The 20252-nt window shown below is 45.3% G+C and overlaps 1 protein-coding gene across 3 annotated transcripts in view; it reads left to right on the top strand.

Annotated features, from left to right (window-relative positions):
• Positions 1-3222: 3222 nt before the first annotated feature.
• The window catches only part of LAMP2 (lysosomal associated membrane protein 2), a 40173-nt gene continuing 23143 nt past the window's right edge, over positions 3223-20252 (top strand). For 2 of the 3 annotated variants that reach the window (XM_045994942.1, XM_045994943.1), the window contains exons 1-3: positions 3224-3447; positions 14933-15051; positions 15706-15919. In XM_045994942.1, the coding sequence (XP_045850898.1) occupies positions 3384-3447; positions 14933-15051; positions 15706-15919 (397 nt within the window). In that variant the 5' untranslated portion in view covers positions 3224-3383. Of the gene's footprint in view, positions 3448-14932; positions 15052-15705; positions 15920-20252 lie in introns of all 3 variants that reach the window. The other variant, XM_045994941.1, reaches the window with a different exon arrangement.

Raw genomic sequence — 20252 nt, 5'->3', positions numbered from 1 at the left:
CCCGGGGTCCTGGGATCGAGTCCTGCCTGGGGCTCCCTGCTCAGTGGAGAGCCTGCTTCTCGTTCTCCCACTCCCCCTGCTTGTATTCCCTCTCTCACTGTGTCTCTCTGTCAAATGAATAAATAAAATCTTGAAAAAAATATAAAAATAGTCAGGAACAGGGGCACCTGGCTGGCTCAGCAAGCGTGCGGCCCTTGAATTCAGGGTCGTGAGTTCGAGCCCCACGTTGGATGTAAAGCTTGTTTAAATGAATAAATAAATAAAAACTTAAAAAAAGAGACATGGGGCGCCTGGGTGGCTCAGTGGGTTAATGCCTCTGCCTTCGGCTCAGGTCGTGATCTCAGGGTCCTGGGACCGAGCCCCCACATCGGGCTCCCTGCTCAACCGGGAGCCTGCTTTCCTCTCTCTCTCTGCCTGCCTCTCTGCCTACTTGTGATCTCTGTCTGTCAAATAAATAAATAAAATATTTAAAAAAATAAAAAAAAAGAGTCATGAACTACCTATGGGGGTCAAGGGTGGGAGAGGGTGTGCTGAGGATTTCTGCACACTGGGGAAGTAGGCGGTGTGGTAGGAGAGGAAGTGTACATAAAAGCGCTCCGGATTCAGCAGTAGCAATAATCATGACACCAGATGTGAAGCTCTGAGGGGAAGGGATCTCGCAGAGTTTCTCAAACACGGATGCTGGTCCCACACACAAGCTAAGCTCCTTCCGCTGGGCTGAGGTCATGGTCCGGGCCTACGAAAGGGAGTGGTTCTCAAGTGTTTCATACAGAATGGTGGTGAGTAAGGAAGCTCGGACCAAACGAAGATTTGAGAATGTTTCATTGATTCATTCTAACAACACACCCACCATTTACTTACTTCAAAAACATTTTACTATCCCGTGAGGTTCACGTCCCAGTCAGGGAACTAATGTTTATTTTTGGTCAGGGGGAAAGGTGGTGACGGAGAGGTTTAGCTTATAAGGCTGTTTAGATCTCACTGCCTTCCATTTTTTTATTTGATGATACCTGCAGAAAGTTAAGGGCAACGATTTATTAAATCAGACATTGGACTAATTGTGACACTGTTTCCTCATATTTTCAATAAATGAACATTTATTCTTTTTTTTAAAGATTTTATTATTTATTTGAGTGAGAGAGAGAGAGAGAGCACAAAAGGAGAGAGGTCCGCAGGAGAAGCAGACTCCCTGTCCAGCAGGGAGCCGGATATGGGACTCTATCCTAGGACTCCAGGATCATGACCTGAGCCAAAGGCAGTCGCCACCAACTGAACCACCCAGGCACTCAATGAACATTTATTCTTATCGAATCTTAGCTGGGGCCACCTTAGAGATCATCTCTGGCCGGTTAACATTGACCTTGGGAGTTCTGAGAAAAAAAACAACGCCCAGGCCCCACTCCCTACCAACTGAAACCGAATAGAGTCAAGGGCTGAGACCAAGGGGCAAATTAAGGTTCCACCAGTTATTCCAACGCAGCCAGGATTGAGAAACTGCTCTGGTCTCACTTTTATTTTATGGGCAAAAATACAGAAGTTAAAGAGATGAAGTGACCTGCGCTCACGTTGGCAGCACATGCACTAAAGGAGATGAAGTGATTTGTCCAAGGTCACGCTGCCCGGGAATGGTATCTCACCCCTGACTCTTCTGATGGGCCATCCAATGTTCTCTCCAGTATGCTTTTTTGTGTCTTCTTCTAGAACTTGGGGTTTCGCTGAACATTGTAGTTAGGTGATTTACAGTTGAGGGAGAAGGGACAGAGTCCATCAGTAAGAATGGGTGGAGAAACTTGTAAGGACTCCACTCAATTAAGGATTCTCCAGGACGTGGCTCCTTTGAAGTCTTATGGGTGGTAGGACAGTCAAATGACTTTCCTTTGCTCAAAGCATTGCCTAATACTGGAGCCTACATTAGTTTCTCATAGAGCAAGTCTGCTGCTCAGGACTCAGTTGCATCCATGAAGAAGACATTCGTGAATAAGTATTCGCACTTTCAGGAATTAACCATATTAAAGCAAGTGACAGGATATATCAATAACTCCTAATTTTTGAGCAGAGGTGGGTGTTAGGGTGAGGACTCACAGGTCCCACTTGAGACCGGGTAAAAGCTATAGCCCTTCTCCCCCCTGAAATATACACATACATAAATGTTGCAAGTAATTTCTGCAAATTCACAGACGGTCTCCTCTACCCTCCCCCCAGTCTGGGCAAGTTCATCCATTGACACCAGATTAAGATCTCCTGGATCGATGCTTTTAGAGCTCGATTTTTTAGTGTTTCTCAAAGTGTACCCAGGAACCATAGAAATCAGAATTACCTGGGGTGTTTGTTCAAAAAGCAGATTCCAAGGGCAGCCAGAGACCTACTGTTTCAGAATCTCTGTGAATGAGGTATAGGAGTCTGTATGATATTAAAACTCCCTAGATGACTCTTTCGGACACTAACATTTGAGAATTAGTGCTTTATCTCAACTTGAGGTTTTTTTAGTCGTTTTTGAATGCTTTCTTTTATTGACTATTTTAGTTTTCATCTGCTCACTTGTCAAGTGTACCAAATAGTATGTTTAGTACAAACTCATTAAAGAATATTCACGTGTGGAAATGGGGAAAAACAACCGGAAGGACAGATAGATAACCATCTCTCTGGGTAGTGGGAATATGATGATCTCCCCCCCCCCTTTATCCTCCTATCTTATTTTTCTCTTCCCTATTTTCTTTCTTGTATTTAAAGAAGGTTCTTCTTCTTTCTGAGTTCAATTCCTCCATCTGCGAAAACAGGGCATTGTAACTAGGCGATCTTCAAGGCCGCGTCTTGGTCTGGAGGTCCGCCACCACGCACTACCCGCAGCTCCCTTATCCATCTAATCACATGAACTGCAGGGATAACAACAGTGTTCCTGGAATAATTGTGTATTACTTTTATATATATTGCGTTGTGATGCTTAGCAACCTTTTTAATTCAACAAAACTATTCTCTTCCTCCTCAAGGGGTTGGAACTGAAATGAACTCTACTACCTACACCACGAAAAGTTAATCCTCGCTCTTAAGCCTTAGAAAAAGCCCGACCGCACCTATCTCTTAGGCGTAGAAGAATGGTTGTGAACCAAAAAGCCAGGGCGTGATCGCCCCGCCCACCGGCCCCTACATCACCACCCCTCTTGTCGCTTTCAAGCGCGGAGATTGGCTAAAAGCAAGAAAAAGCCCCGCCCCTAGTCTTATGACCCGCGCTGAAGCGCCGAGTCCTGGTGTTGGCAGTGCTGTGGTCGGTGGTCTGTGGTCTTCTGGGCTGGATTCCGGCAAGTCTTTCCTCTGGTGTCGTTGCTGCTGTTGCCGTCGCCGCCGCCACCTCTACTCCGACCAGCCGCCGCCTGCTTTGCGGAATCATGGTGTGCTTCCGCCTCTCCCCGGTTCCGGGCTCTGGGCTCGTTCTGCTCTGCCTTGTCCTGGGTGAGTTGTCGGGCCCTCCTGCTGTGTCTCTCAGCCTGGGCCCGGGGAGCCCAGTTCAAAGGCCACAACCTGAAAGACTGGTCCGGGGCAGGGCGGGGGTGAGAGGCTGAGCAGCTGACACTGGGCGGCGGCGCTTGGCCCGGGGAGGCGAGCTGTGACCTAGAGAAGGCCTGACCGAGGGATGGCGGGGACGAAGGGCCCGTGAGAGAGAAGGGGCAAGTAAGGGGGGTGGGCGCTAAGGGAGTAGGTGGGGAAGAGCGAGGCGTGGAGCCGACCTGGGTAGGAAGAGTAACTTGGGGAAGATACTGAGGAGTGGAGAGCGGACGTACGTGCGATTGATTCTGGGGTGGCCGAGACCATTAGGAGAGTCCTGGTTTCTTAGGACCAGAGAAGAGTTTTGAAGATGGTGGACAACTATGGGATGAGAGCGAAAATTGGGGAGGGACGAGACTGTCGCCTGCATGAAGAAGTTTGGGGGAAGGGGAGGGGTATGGGTAGATACGAAGTAGAGTCGGGGGGACAGCGAGAGGGCTGGGGTAGCGGTTTGTGGTTGAGAATTTGAGGCCGTGGAGGAAGGGTGAATAAAGAGACGAGGAAGGGGATGCTGGGTTTGAGTTTGTTAGTTGGAGTTTTGAGCGGTAGGGACCTAAGGTGGCCCGGGGCAATTTCCAGGGGGGGGGGACTTGGACTGAACCTCTAGAGACTAAAGGGATGAGGGGGAACTTCAATGGGGAGCGAAGGTCTGACTTGGAGGTGTTGAGGATGTCGGTTTCATGTCAGTTTTGCTATTTCCTCCCAGCCAGATCCTGATTACAAACAACAACAACTTAAAGCCTTAAAAAAAAAAAAAAAGTCTGCAGGTATTTCGATTGGGGGACCTCCCAGCTGTGAGGTTTTGGGGGTGGTGTATCTGAGTTGTGCCTTCTGCCTTCAGAAGCCCTTTTTCTTCTCAGTGGCACAGAACTGGCCTTTGGAGGAGGAAGATAGGTAACTTGCCAAAGACTGTTGTTACCCAGTCATAAGAATGGCTGGATGAATGTTGGCTGATTTGTATTTTACCCGCCCTCACCCAAAGATCACTGGGTCCCCAGGGTTGTAATGCCAGAAAGGTGAACTTTGACCAGAATGTCTCTTCCTGACCTGGTTCATCCTGTGCTGGTTGCTCTCCACTGACATGCTGCTTGTGACCAAATACACCCGAAGGAACAGACCCAGATGGGAGTGGCGAGGAAATAGAGCTATTTGGGGTCTGAGAAGGCAGTGAGAGGTGCGCATTCTGCAGTTCGTATTTCAGAATAAAATCAGCGCCCTGAAAGAGTGGATTCTCAAACAGGGGACATTGGCAATATCTGGAGACCTCTTTGGTTGTCTCATCAGAGGATTACGTTTGGCATCTGGTGGGTACAGGGTAGGGATGCTACTAAGCATATCCTACAGTGCTCAGCATAGGGCTCCCCCCCTCCAAAAAAAAAGAATGACCCACTTCAGAACGTCAGTAGTGCCAAAGTTGAGCAGTCTTGCTCCAGAGTGACTGTGCGGGAAGGGTTCTTGGTGATCCCATCTAGTGATTCTCAGGGAACTTTGGGAAGGGGTGCTTGTCAAATAAAAACTTATTTCTGAAAGAACACCAAGAAGTTATTTGTCGTTTTCACTCACACTCTCACCCGTGTACAGTGGAGTTTTCCGGAGGCTTCACGATGTGGGATGACATCATCACTGATTGCTCTGATGTCGTGTTTCATTCACTTCTCATTTTTAATTTCAAGCATTGTAAATGCCAGTAGACAGAACGCACATATAGCAAAGCTCTTTGAAGTCCTCAGTGGGTAAGTGAGGAAGGGGTCCTGATACCACATGTCTCAGGATCTCCGATCCAGTGCTACTGTCCACATAGCACAGAAGACCACTTTCATGGCCCTTCCGAAAGGGGGCCAGGGAGACATCGCTCAAACACAGCTCGAAGCTCTGACACCACCATGAAGCACTTAGTGAGGGGCCAGTGACCCTAAGAGAGGATTGTTTACAGCGAAAAGCACCTTATCAGTGGCTAGAACACATCTGACCCAGGCATCTGTTAATCAGTACTTCCCTGCCTGTTGAATCTGCACAAACACAACATGGTTATTGTTTAGAGAAAGTGAAAAAAAATAATAGTTGTCCTACTTGTTGGCTTTCGTGCCATTAGGTTTTTTTGTGTGTGTCTTTCTTTTTTTTTAATGAAAGCTTTTTTGTTTTGTTTTTACAAAAGCAATGCTTGCTCATTGCAGAAAATAAACAGGCAGAAAGAAGCACATGAAAGAATCTTGTCAGCTCTCTGCTAGTTTGCCGTTTATTGATCGGGACTAACTAGATTCATCTTCTTGGAAGATTTCCAAAATCGATTTCCTCCACTTCCAGGTTTAGAACAGGGTTTGGTGGAGTAAAAAGTTCATAATGTACCTAGATGAGATTTTTCAGACGATAGCAGGATAAAATTGAAATTATCTCTTCAGGGCACCTGGGTGGCTCAGTGGGTTAAGCCTCTACCTTTCGCTCAGGTCATGATCTCAGGGTCCTGGGATTGAGTCCCACCCACATCAGGCTCTCTGCTGGGCAGGGAGCCTGCTTCCCCCGCCCTCTCTCTTTCTGCCTGCCTCTTTGCCTACTTGTGATCTCTCTCTGTCAAATAAATAAAATCTTTAAAAAAAAAATCTCGTCCATACAGCTACTTTTTCTGGCATCTGCTGGTTCAGTGGAGCTCAGACTCCTTCCCTGTGGCTCTCTCCCTTAAGACTTGAGCCAGTCTTGAGTTGCTTGGTGAGTTTTGCATCCATCAAGTGGATACCCAGAGTAGGTTTTTAAGAACTCAGTAAATATTTGTAAAGTACCTGTTGCGAATCTTGTGCTCTTCTGGGCTACCATTAAAGGGGGATCTGTCCTGAATTTGCTCAAGCTGTACCAGTTTCACTTTGTAACTATCCCAGCTCCACAGAAACTTTAAAAAAAAAAAAAACAGCTGCTTTAGAGCCAGTATAGAAAAGAGTTCTTAGGCGTTCTTAGGGGTTATGTGTTACCAGTCCTTTCCACAGAGATTAAGTTGTGCTCTTTATTTGAATGACGTACAGCTGACGAGAGAACATTCTGTAGAAAAGGTCTATGAGTTTCCTGAAGAAAAGCTCTAGGATGCATCATAAAGAGAGTAGTGGGTAAAAATCATTGCCTAGCATCATTGTCTAAGTATTTTTTCTTTGTGGCATCAGAGATTTCAGAATTCTTCTGTAGTTACTGATTTTTTACAACTAGTTTGACTTCCGTTTTTTATGGGGTTGGTGCTTTTCTGGGTGGGAGAAACCGCATACAAATATTGAGTGTGGAACTTACAGGTAGGAGAAGCCCTCCCTCCCGGAAACGGTTATCTATCGAAGGCCCCACGAGCAGAGACCCGAGTGTTGCAGGGAGGCCGGCCAGGTGACCATCTGGAGGAATAGGAAGGAATAAATCTGGCCATGCCCAAGCTCTTAAGGTTATTAGGCTGGCCTATTTTCCACTCTTTTAAAAATCCCATTGCCAGTCCAGTCTCCCCTAAGGCATTAGTCTCTGAGAGCCAAGACTATCTTAGGCACGGTGATTTCCCATTGCCTACTTAGCACAGCGCCTGGTACATGGTTTTAACCCTCAGTAGATTTTTATGGAGGCTGTTCGGTGGTGGGCACTGGGGATAGGACTGTCAGACCAGCTTATTTCTTCCGTGAAATTATGTTTTGCAAGAAGTGTTTTTTGTGTCTTTGGATTAAGAACTTGAAGATCGGTGCCGAGCAGTGCAGATAATTACAAACCGTTTTACTAATGTGTGATCGATCCCATGTGGAATGCTAGTATCTTACTCCGTATCCCTTCAGCTATACCTCCATAAGAGGCAAGGTTAACAGGGAGAACTAAGAAGTCCTTGGTGGGAAGGAGAATAAGGTTTTCACAAAGAACCAGTCTCTCCCGTTTTTGGAGGTGATCTGAGAGAAGGTAAGCGGGCCATCGCTCTCTAACCTTAACCACATTTCGTTAAACTGGTAACTTTGATTCCAAGGTTCTGCTAAAATTGTTTTTAGCTATAATAGAGATACTTCGAAGGACAGGCTTATTATTTGTCCATTAGTCATTGGTTATCACCTCTGATAGGATTATATTCAAATATATTCACATGTTTCCCAGGAGTGACTTTTCTTCTCCTGTATCCTTGAGTGGAATTTGCGATTGACAATTATTTCGTAGCATTGTAGCTGACTCAAGTGATCCTTGGTGCAGGAAGTCTGCTCTTCTCCTGCAGTGACAAAAGCATTCCGATCATAATTTCATATTAAAGTGATCAGAGATCGCCTGCGATCCAAAAGTGTGCTTTAGGAGTACTTGTTGGTATCTTGCTGGGCATTGCAGAAGAATTCTGGAGGTCTGCCAAACACCACTCCACTCAGCAATGCGCATTTTCCATTAGTTGAATAGTGTTGAATCTTACTTCCTTACCCACTGTCTGATCTTAAAAATAAATTATTTTGTAGCTTAAAATCATTTCATTATTTTTCTTTTTAAAAGAGATTTACCAGAAATCGAGAGTATCAGCAATGGGAAGGGTAGTTGTACCTGTATTAGGAAGCATCAATGAGGACTTGTAAATGAGGAATAGTTAATCTGACTTATTAAACCCGGGAACAGCAAAGAAAGAATAAATAAGTACTGTGTGCCTATGTCTTTTTTTTTTTTTTTTTAAGACCCTTTGCCCAACTTCATTCTGAGCTGATGAGTTTGAGTTCAGGAGTTCATAAGTTAATATGATGAAAGTATGTTTAGAACTAAAATTTGGGAAGGATTCCTTTAGGTACTATATTTACTAGAAGGGAAGCTTATAAGCTGGCGTATCCAACTTGCTTGGCCAAGTTCGCTTAGCTCTGAAGGGCTTGCATGCTTTCGAAGAGCCTGTTCAAGAAATGCTCCCGATTCTTAGGGAGGATAACTTGCCTAGAGTCTCACAGCTAGTAAATTGGACTGTGACTGGATTTGAATTCTAGCTTTTCAGTGCCAGGGATGGGGCTCTTGATCGCCTCATTATATTGGCTCTTAGATCATTGTTTTTTATTGGTTTTGTTTTACCACTGCTATTATGTTCCCACCCCACCCCTCCCTTTGTTTGCAAATGTCTATTTTTCAAGTACACTTCGGGTCAGATTTGTAAAAACCTAGCCACTTTTTGCAGCATCTGACCTTGGCGAGAAAACTTGATGAGTTCTAAAAGGACCTATAAACGAACTTTCTGGAAATAAGATTGAGACGATATTTAAATTGGAAAAAGTTGATTTTGAGGCATGCCTTTTTCTTTGTGGAGAATAAACTCCCAGCTCTATAATTACACACTCAAGGATATAGTCAGCGGGGTGGGTTTCTTTTAAAAAACATTATTCAGGGTGCCTGGGTGGCTCAGTGGGTTAAGCCTCTGCCTTTAGCTCAGATCATGATCTCAGGGTCCTGGGATTGAGTCCCACATCGGGCTCTCTGCTCGGCAGGGAGCCTGCTTCCTGCTCTCTCTCTCTGCCTGCCTCTCTGCCTGTGATCTCTCTCTGTCAAATAAATAAAATCTTTAAAAAAAATATTTAAATTTAATTATTTTATTATTATTTTTAAATTCGAGTATAGTTGACACAGCTGTAGGGTTTTTTTAGTGTCATAAAGACCTGAACAAAAATGGTTTAGCTATGCTAAAATCAAATACAGCAACAAGGATAGACGTGGTTTGCCGGAGACTTTTTTAGCAAAGTGTAAATGTTTCAACTATCAATTTGCCTTATAGGAAATAGATTTTCCAAGCTTGAAATTCATGTCACAATTTATTGAGGTGAATACTTGACTTGGGGGTTGAGGGAGTATCTAGAAGCCACGTAGGTTAGGTTCATGATTTGGAAGAGCTGAAACACTGGCCTTTTTATAATTACACTATATTTTAGACCTTATTGCAGGGTATTTTTATCTTGATATGATCAACCAGGATTTACTGAGAAACTAATATGTATTCCACACTCTTAGGAATGATAGAAGATGGAGGGAGAATGATAGACACGTCTCCCGACCATGGCCTCCTTGATGGATGACCTTCATCTAAGGGGCATGCTCCCAGGAGCAGCGGCATAGATTAGATCTTCTGTTGGGAAGGAAGAATATTGGAATTCAAATGAGTGGTGGAGACATTATCAAAAGGGAATCTTAAGTACATATATATCATCCATTCACAGACTAAGGTCCTTTTTTTTTATTAGTTAACAAATTACCTGCTGTATACTATAATTTACCATGACACATCAGTTTGTTGTGAAGTTATAGTTGGAAACTGCTGTTCTAGAGCTTGTAACAATATAGGGGTCAGGATTTACAGGCATAAAATAACTGAATAATTCAGGATAGTATAAAATATACAGAAAGGTAGGGGTATACACCATGTATGATTGCTCCATGAGGCTTTTACAGTTAAGGAGATCTTGGTGGAGAAAAATGGCTGCTGAAAAATGGGTAGCTTAATCTGTCCAGGTTCTTTTTGTTGTTGTTGTTGTTAGGATTTTATTTATTTGTTTGACAGACAGACAGAGGAAGAGCAGAAATAGGCAGAGGGAGGGGAGAAGCCGGCTGAGTGGGGTGCTGGACTCCGGGGCTCGATTCCAGGAACCTGATCATGACCTGAGAGCCCAAGGCAGACGCCCAGCCGACTGAGCCACCCAGGTGCCCCAGTCCAGGTTCTTCATTGTAAGCACCAGGAATAAAACCTGATCGATCCTAAGCAGAAAAGGAGTTTATTAAAAAGATACCAGGGCATATGTGTAGGTTTCGGTCCTACCATTTCATCCCTAGATATACACCCAGCAGGTACATGTGCACATGTGTTCGCCAACGTGTCCACGTGTGGTAAGGCCAAACTGGAAACCATCCATGTGCCATCTGTGATCTACCATCTCTCAGCAGGGGGAGTATTTGCCCAGTAACAGAAAGCTACACATACAGAGTGAGCTGGGACAGACTGCAGTTAACAAACAGCAGCCTGGGTGAATGGCTCGGACATTAGGACATTAGGCGCGGTCGACGACGCCAGACACAGAACAGGGTGAATGATTTCACTGATAGCAAGTTGAAAAACAGGCAAAATTAATCTAATACGGTTAGAAGTCAGGAATGTGGTCGCCCTTGGGAGGGGGAAAAAGGCACCTGGAAGGGAGAACAGCAGGGGCTTACGGGGCTCTTGGAATGTTCTGTTTCTTGACACAAGTGGATTCAGCTTGCGAAAATTCTTGGAGCTGTCCTCTTAGTGTTAGTGCGTTTTTGCTTTCGTGTGTTGCAGTGTGCACGCTTCTGTGTGTATGTCGCACATGGGTACAGTATCACTTGATGAAAAAAACATGTATCAGGTAAGTCAGAATCGCCAGAACTCCTGCCTGTGTATCTTTTTTTTTTTTTAAGATTTTATTTATTCATTTGACAGAGATCACAAGTAGGCAGAGAGAATGGGAGGGAAGCAGACTCCCTGCTGAGCAGAGAGCCGGATGGGGGCTTGATCCCAGGACTCGGAGATGCAGGGCTCTATCCCAGGACTCTGAGGTCATAACCCAAGCCCAAGGCAGAGGCTTTAACCCACTGAGCCACCCAGGCGCCCCCTGCCTGTGTATCTTTTTTTTTTTTTTTTAAATTTGATTTATTTATTTGACAGAGAGATCACAAGTAGGCAGAGAGGCAGGCAGAGAGAGGAGGAAGCAGGCTCCCCGCTGAGCAGAGAGCCCCATGCGGGGCTCGATCCCAGGACTCTGGGATCATGACCGGAGCTGAAGGCAGAGGCTTTAACCCACTGAGCCACCCGGGTGCCCCCCTGCCTGTGTATCTTGAAGCCTGGTTGAGGTTCCCAAATCACACCACGGAGCGGCGCCCAGGGCGCCAAACCTGAACCGGCTGTCCCGCCTGGATCCTGCCTGTGGTGGCAGCTTCCGCCTGAGGGAGATAGTTCCATTCGTGGCTCTGATTCCACCGCTGTCCTATCTGAAATCTGGGGTGGATGCCTCTGTCAGGCGGAGCCGAGCCCAGATGCCCATCCTTGCCGCCAGGGAGGCCAGGACGGGATGGTGAGTATCTGGCATTTTCAGCTCTTAGAGTGGGTGGTGATACTGACCAGAAATGGTTAGGAAGAGGCAGGGTCGAGCGAGAGGGGTTTCGTATTCGGGGGCAGCCAGACGGAGAGGAATATCCTTCCTGAAGTGAACACGGAGGTCAGTAGAAAAACCGTAAATTTCAAGTGGTAGGGACAGTCAAAGCCTAGGGGTAGAAATTGAGTAAAGCATGGCGTTTGGGTCCAGCGGGACAAGTTTAACCAGATTAAAGGGTGTGTTCTGGGAAAATGGTTTGAGAGAAGTTGAAGGAATGGGGTGGGATGAGATTAAGGATTACTTTGAAAGTCAGGTGGAGGAGTTTAAATTTAATATGGGAGTTTTGGAGCTAGTAAAAGTTTCTGAACAAGTGTCCAGAGAGGAAGAGGTATTTAAGGACCATTAATCAGGAAGCATTTCTAGGGACAGCTGGGAGGCATCTGTAGTAATTGAGGGGTGGGGCGGTGGATTGGGAGTAGGAATAAAAGGCCAAGGTTGGATTTAAGAGAGGATTTGAAGGGGGAAAAAAACCAGTAGGCCTTGAGGAAGGGAATGAAGTAGAAGCTAATTCCCAAACTTCTGTGCCTGAATGACTCTACCGGGTCCCATCTCCTTGAGAGCTAGAGAGGCTGAGAAGGGGACCCGCTTAGAAGAAGCAGAAGACTGACTTTCAGTTTTGGAATCATTGAGTGTGAGGTGATAGATACTGAGTGAAAGTGGTTTCCAGTGCAGTTGGGAGAGGCAGAGGGAAGGGAGTGGGGGAAGCTCTGTGAAAGGAGTAGCTCTCACTGGGAGAAAGGCAGCGAGGGTACCAGAACAGAAAGTGCTGGAGCCCTCAGGGCTATTCTCAGTTCTCATTTTCAGGTCAGCAGCTAGACTATCTTGACTTTCCTGTAGTGGTACATTGGAACCACAACTTACTTGTGCCTTCTGCTTCACGAAGTTTGAGGTCTACGTGGGCACGGCGGGGCTGTTACCGTCTTTTGCCACTTTCTTGCCATCACGTTAATGTCTTTGGAAAGTAAATGATTAGTTTGGAAAGTGAATGTGAGGCTTTTCTTGGTTATTTGCAGCCCATTTGAATCCTTTGAATACAAGGAGGTTATGTTAAAGCTGGGCACTTGAAATGAGGTGCAGAGAGACAGCCTGTAAAAAGCAGGCCTCCATTTGATGGCAGCATTAGAAACCAGAGTCCTCAGCCCCACTCCTGGGTAGGCTGGGGTTAGGGCTGACAGCTCCTCCATTCCATATCATACTTAGAAAAGAGTGGCTATGCGGGGCACCTGGGTGGCTCAGTGGGTTAAAGCCTCTGCCTTTGGCTCAGGTCATGATCTCAGGGTCCTGGGATCGAGCCCCACATCGGGCTCTGCTCAGCGGGGAGCCTGCTTCCTCCTCTCTCTCTCTCTGCCTGCCTCTCTGCCTACTTGTGATCTCTGTCTGTCAAATAAAATAAACAAAATCTTTAAAAAAAAAAGAAAAGTGGCTATGAAACCTACTTAGGCCTCTCAAGGTCTTTTCCAGCCTTAACCAATACATTTAGGCACTCGGTAACCACAAGCTTTAGCATAATATTCGGGCTGGCAAGGCAGCCTGGTCTCTGGAGCATCACAGCGGTTGGCCTTTGTGTACAACTTGAAAGGTGTTGCTGAGGCATGCCTTCTTGGTATTCCTCTTAGGACTTTCTGCTCTGTAGTCCGTAGCATGTCCCTGCTTGCAGATGACGCCGCATTGCTCAGGTATCATTAAAGGATACGCAAGTGTCTTAACAGGAAACAGCTCACCCCTTGGGTAATGTGGGAGACAGTGCAGAAAACCCTTAAATGGTTGTCAGTCACTTAGGCTGCTGGTGTGTTTGCTGGCACATAGCATTTTGAGTCCTTGGGCGCTTCAGCTTAACAGGTAATGTCCCTGAGTGTATCCTGCTATAGATCAGAGCCACGTGAGCTCAAAAGTCCCAAGGCTTTTTTTGACCCTGTAGGGTTTCTCTGCTGAAAGAGGTAGCAGGTTCCAAACATGGGAAATGTCTCTGAGTCCATATCAAAAGATTCGTCAGCCTTCCTAATCGATTGGATTTTAAAATAAAAGTAATGGATGTTACATTTATAAAAAATTAACCTTTTGCGTTTAGACCTAACAACCTTTGAAACTCTGTTCTTTTGGTCACATGGTACACCCGCTTACAAAGCTCTCCCACACCTTCCTATCAGAGTAAAATAGTTTGCCAAGACATCTGTGTGTGTCATAGGTCACATAGCTTTTGGCAAGGTTGAAAGCAACAAGACCATAGAACATCCGATCTATCATTATTTTGACAGAGAAAGTTTCACTGGCTGGTTTGAGGGAGACAGGATTTTTTTGTTTTTGTTTGTTTTTTTTATTTTTTATTTTTTTAAAAGATTGATTTATTTATTTGTCAGAGAGGGAGAGTACACACAAACAGGCAGAGTGGCAGGCGGAGGCAGCGAGAGAAGCAGGGGAAGCAGGCTCCCTGCCGAGCAAGGAGCCCAACTTGGGACTGGATCCCAGGACCCTGAGATCACGACCTGAGCGGAAGGCGGCAGCGGCTTAACCAACTGAGCCACCCAGGCACCCCTGTTTCTTTTTATTTAAAATCAGTCAGTTAACATAGTGTTTTACTGGTTTTAGGGGTAGAGTTTAGGGGGTCATCAGTTGCATATCACAACCCGTGCTCATTCCATCAAGGGCCGTCTCATGCCCATCACCCCGTTACCCCATCCCTCCACCCACCTTTCCTCCAGCAGCCCCATTTGTTTGCTGCAGTTAAGAGTCTCTTATGGTTTGTCTCCCTCTCCGATTTCGTCTTATTTTATTTTTCCTTCACTTCCCCTATGTTTATCTGTTTTGTTTTTTATATTCTACATCTGAGCGAGATCATACGGTATTTGACTTTCTCTGACTTACATCACTTAGCATAATACCCTCTAGTTCTATCCTTGTTGCAAAGGAGAGGGACAGTTTAACACCCCTGCCCAGTCTTCCCCTTTAAGCTCATTTGCCTTAAAAACCAAAGTCCTGACAGGCAATGCTAGCAAGGCACAGAGGAATGTGTGTATATGACTGTTCGGAGGCAAAGGGCAAATGTCACCGGTCAGTGCCATTACCTAAGCATCGTAGGTCAAGTAACCATTCCTTCTGGAACGGGTGATGCTGACTTTATCAATAGGATTCCGCTAAAAATACAAAGAAAAACCATTACCAAGATGCCATGTATATTCAGAGATTTTTGTTTCATTTTAGAGCTGGTTGAACTTGAGTGGTGCATGGAGCTTTTTCTTTTAGGTATGTTGTTGTGGTACAATTTTACAGTATGATTCTTTCTAATCTAGGAGCGGTCTCATCTTATGCATTGGAATTTAATGTGACAGACTCAGAAAAAGCTGTTTGCCTTTATGCAAAATGGCAGATGAATTTTACAATACGCTATGAGACTACAAACAAAACTTACGTAAGTGCTTTTTTTTTTCTTTGAGTTTTACAGCAGGAACTCAGTTCTACCACGGAAATAAGATTGCATATGTTAACGGGCTTAACATTTAAATTCTGTCGGTTTCTAAAAAAAAAAAAAAAACAAACCACGTAGATACTTGAAGGTGTTCTGTTCAGTGTTGGAAGGAATATTTTATTTCCTGGGTTCTTTGGAGTTCTTGCAGCTGATGAAGGGTAAATGATCCAAAGACTGTGGCGTTGAGGTCTGACTACATCTAACAGACACATCAAAGCTTTCCCAGTTTTAATAGTTTGCTATTAAAATTTCCTTTGAGGGGTAGCCTCTCAATCCTTTTGCCTTCCTATTTTCTTTCAGTTAAGGTCCTGCCTGCTTATAACCTAATTTTTTTTTTTTTTAATCAAGAGCACATGTTCAGGTCAATTTTCCCTTTTCCTTTCTGACATACATGAATTTGTCCAGAGGACTGGGATGTAGGTGAAGAATTTGAGACTGGTTTGGGCAATGGGGCAGGTCAAGGGAAGCCTGGCTGTGAGGGGTGGGGGGCGGGGCCGGGGGCCCGTGACAGAGACCCAGTTGGCACGTCCTCTACAGATGATTGGTGCTCAGTACTGCCTGTTTTCCTCCTTACCCCCGCACTCCTTTTTCTTTTAGAAAACTGTAACCATTTCCGACTTCAGCACTGCATCATACAATGGAAGCATTTGTGGGGATGATCAGAACAATCCCAGAATAGTGGTGCAGTTTGGATCTGGTTTTTCCTGGACTGTGAATTTTACTAAGGAGGAGTCTACTTACTCAATTGACAGCATCTCGTTTTCCTACAACACTAGCGATAAGGTGACGTTTCCCGATGCTAAAGATAAAGGTAAGCTTATGAATTAGATTTATGCTTTCTTGCTCTTTTTTTTTTTTAATCTTTGAGAGAGAATGTGCGGGCAGGGGGAGAGGCAGAGGGAGAGAGAGAAACACCCAGTTAGACTCCCCGCTCCAATGTGGAGTTTGATCTCATGACCCTGAAGTCACGATGTGAGCTGAAACCAAAAAGAGTCAGACAGTTAACCGACTGCACCACGCAGCGCCCCTCTCTTGCTTATATTAATACAAATGTAGGGCGCTTGGGTGGCTCAATTGGTTGAGCAGCCTGCCTTTGGCTCGGGTCATGGTCCGGAAGTCCTGGGATCGAGCCCCGCATCGGGCTCCTTGTTCAGCGGGGAGTCTGCTTCTCCCTTTGCCCCTCACCCTGCTCATGCTCTCTCAAATAAATAAATAAATCTTTTTAAAAAGTGTGTGTATGTATCTATATACACATTTAGAAAATAATACAAATGTAAATAATTTTAAAAAATCATCTGCACTCACGTGTGTCTTCCTAACTAGAACAGAAAGTTCATGTCTTTGTGTCCCCACCACCCCATGTACGGACGGCAGTGTTTGACATGGTGATGGTAATTTGCTGTCCCTCTTCGAGTATTTACTTTGTACCCTGGAGTACCCTCAGTGTGTGACTGGGTGCGTCTCAGTCCGTAACAGCAAGCCTGGGAAGTAGAAATTACCTCAGCTTTATAGGTAAAGGGAGTGAGTCTTGATGAGATTAAGCGACTTTCCCCGGGGTCGCACAGCTTGTAAGTGGTGAGCTGGTGTTGGAACCAAAGTCTGTTAAGCTGCAGCGTTTATGGGCTTTTTACTCTTTTTACTTATTTCATTCAGTAGAGGGTCATCAACAAATGCTGAATGAGTGAGAAAACCCTTTACGGATAGATATTTTTTATTTTTTATTTAAAGATTTTATAGGCAGTGAGAGAGGGAACACAAGCAGGGGGAGTGGGAGAGGGAGAAGCAGGCTTCCCGCTGAGCAGAGAGCCTGATGCAGGCCAGATCCCAGGACCCTGGGGTAACGACCTGAGCCCAAGGCAGACGCTTAATGACTGAGCCACCCAGGCGCCCCCCCCCCCATAGAGATTTTAAATCTGTACAAGTTCAGTAACCTGAGATCAGCAGAAATGCTTCATCTTCAGATCTTTTTTTTTTTTTTACCATTTAGATAGGATTTGGACTGAAAAGTAAATGATTAGTTTAAGGCAAAATGAAAGGCAAAATGTTGCTATTTTGAGACAATTTTAGGTCCAGACCAACTCGGAAAAGCGTTGTCAATAAGGCGTTCTTGTCACTCCTAGAACTGAAATGCGTGCTGGATTTTTTATTTTGTACTGAGTATTTTGAGGGCACGGACAGTGGAGATACCAGTGTAGTTGGGGTTGTAATTCTCCTTTCTTTTCCTTCTGTGGAGATTTGGGTCAACAGGGTGTCTGTAAGTAGCTTTCACAGATAGTATTTCCTTTCAACCCCAGAAACACATGCAGATGGTCTTTAGTTGCAAGCCCTGGCGATGAAAGACTCACTGGAGGCACGGAGAGCAAAAGACCCTATTTTCAGGACCCAGAGGTGAATGAGCTCATACAAAACTTGGGAGGCAACACGGACAGAGACTTGGAAATCAGTCCTAGTTTTCTCTTTCCTAAACTCCTCGTTTGAGAGGGTAACTAGAGGAAGTCTCTTACTGGTTTACTTGTGTATTTAGCTTTGCGCCCTGCATTGTCCATTCCAACCAGTCGGCGATTTGCCCCTCACCTTCAGGGAGTTGTAAAACAAGTTGGGGAGACAAAGCAAGATGGTTTTTCCAAATTCGATGGCAAAAGTAGAAAGGCTGGGATCAGTGTGATTATTTGTTGTTGTTCCGGGGTTTTGTTTGGTGGGGGTGGACATGAGGGAAGCCTGCTGGCCCTCTCACTCGGGCACAGAGTAAACTTGCAGATGCCATATGCTTCCTGAGTCCATCTGTGAGGGCCTGTGGTTCAAGAGTGCGTGGTCTGAATGTGTCCTCACCAGTCACCTGCTCACGAGCAGAGGAGAGAGGTGGAGAGGTCGGCGGGTGTTGGAGGAGTGAGGAGGACGAGCTGAGTCAGGCAGGGAGTTTGAGCGGAGGCTTTCCAGCAGGGGGAAGCATAGTATGAGCAGCAGTCGCTGGAAAGCTTCCTGATGAAAATAGAGGCTGTGTGTGTAGCAGGAGAATCAAGTTGGCTGGGCGCAGCGGGTCTAAATTATAGGGGGCCTTGGAAGCCAAGGAAAGGCATTTAGCTTGATGACGTTGGCGTAGGCACTGGGGAACCATTTTAGGTTTCTAGGCAGGAGAATGACATAACAAAAGCAGAGACAGTAGTTTATAAAGAATGTTCTGCAGGATTAATTGGGAAGTGAGGAGACCGCAGGCAGAGATGCCCACGTTAAGGGGCTGCTGCAGTAACCAGGAGATGGTAAGACCAGTGCCGGGACCAAGGGGGTGGCGATCAAAGGACAGATGTGACAGATTTGAATAGAAAAACGGTGGACTCTAAAATTAATATCTCACTCTCCTTGTTTTTATTTTAAACGAGGAATGCAGTTTTTTTTTTTTAATGACCAACGCCTGTGAAATAAGATACTTGAAACTGTTTGGAATTTAAAATGGTTTCCTTAAATGGACTGTTGTTTTTGAAATGATTGAGTGTTTTATTTTTAGGCATCTGATAATTGGAGTAATTTTGAAAGCTGCTGTTTTCTTTTAAATTTTTTTTTCGTGATTAAAATACAGAAAAGTCCAGAGCATCATGTAATAGACCTACATGTATCTGTCACCCAGAATTTATAAATGCCATTTCTTTCATATTTTGCCTCATCTTTTTATTTATTTAAAGAAATAAAGCCTTACAGATACATTTGAGGTTTCCTTTGTCCTCACTCCCCGGAGCCATTTTCCTCTCTGCCTCCCAAGTGGCAGCCACTCTTACGAACTTGGGGTGGAGCCTTCCTATTGGTCTGTTTATGTTGGACTAATCGGTGCATGTTCATAAATAATACATAGTTTAAAAAAATCGTTTCATAGTAGATCCTCCAGTATGTCTATAGATGGTTTCTGAGGTCTGTTTATATATGACAGTTCAAATACCTATTCACGTACGTTAACAGTGAGGAACCAGTTTTGGGGAAAAAATGTTCTAGTTCTTTGGCTTAAATTTTTCCCCCCTTTGGCCATTAGGGGGTGCCATGACAGCATTAATTAGCTGTCTTGCTACTTCATGGAGAGGCCTTGAAGGCAGCCCCTGTTAAGGACCTTGTATCCCTCCCTCGCTTGATGCTTCTCCGGAAGAAACTAAGCCATTTGGGTGTGGATAGTTGTGGTCATAGTCTTTTCACGATGGGCATTATAATAAAAACTCTGTACAGACTGACTGTAACTTACTCCTTTCACATTCTGAAGATACCCTAAAATGGAGTAGTCTTAAAATGCTAGCCAGGAAGAGGTTCCAGAAGCTCATTTTAGTAACTGTAACTTACTTCGGGATAGTAGCACAAAAGTAAGGACTTACGCTGAAGTCTTGACGAGTCCATTTTCCTTCCTTCTTTGGTTGCAAAGCCCTGTTGATCGTATGTTAGCTGTGTGTTCAGTTTGGCCTCTTTGCTGTCTGTCTTCTGCCTCTCACCATCTTAATTTAGGCAGCCCCTGGGGTGCCAGGGTGGCTCAGTGGGTTAATTTAGGCAGCCCCTCACCTTTTACCTCAGCCAGAGTAGCAGCCTTCTAACTACTTTCCTTCTTAAATGACTTCCCTCAGAAGTTGTTCCCCCTGCCCATTCCCTGCAATTTTGTCATCTCCCTTAGAATAAATTATATGTGTGTTACCTACTTCCAGCTTTTTTTAAAAAAAGATTTTATCCACTTATTTAACAGGCAGAGATCACAGGTAGGCAGAGAGGCAGCCAGAGAGAGAGGAAGGGAAGCAGGCTCTCCACTGAGCAGAGAGCCAGATGTGGGGCTCGATCCCAGGACCCTGGGATCAGGACCCTGGGATCATGACCTGAGCCGAAGGCAGAGGCTTTAACCCACTGAGCCACCCAGGTGCCCCCTTACTTCCAGCTTTAAAAACTGAAGCTCGGGGCGCCTGGGTGGCTCAGTGGGTTAAGCCTCTGCCTTCGGCTCAGGTCATGGTCTCAGGGTCCTGGGATCGAGCCCCACATCGGGCTCTCCGCTCAGCGGGGAGCCTGCTTCTTCCTCTCTCTCTGCCTGCTGTTCTGCCTCCTTGTGATCTCTCTCTCTCTGTCAAATAAATAAAAATTTAAAAAACAAAAAAAACAAACAAACAAACAAAAAACTGAAGCTCACCCTC

The sequence above is a fragment of the Meles meles genome, chromosome X (genome assembly GCF_922984935.1).
Source record: "Meles meles chromosome X, mMelMel3.1 paternal haplotype, whole genome shotgun sequence".
Lineage (NCBI taxonomy): Eukaryota > Metazoa > Chordata > Mammalia > Carnivora > Mustelidae > Meles > Meles meles.
This window is presented reverse-complemented; position numbering and strand designations above follow the sequence as displayed.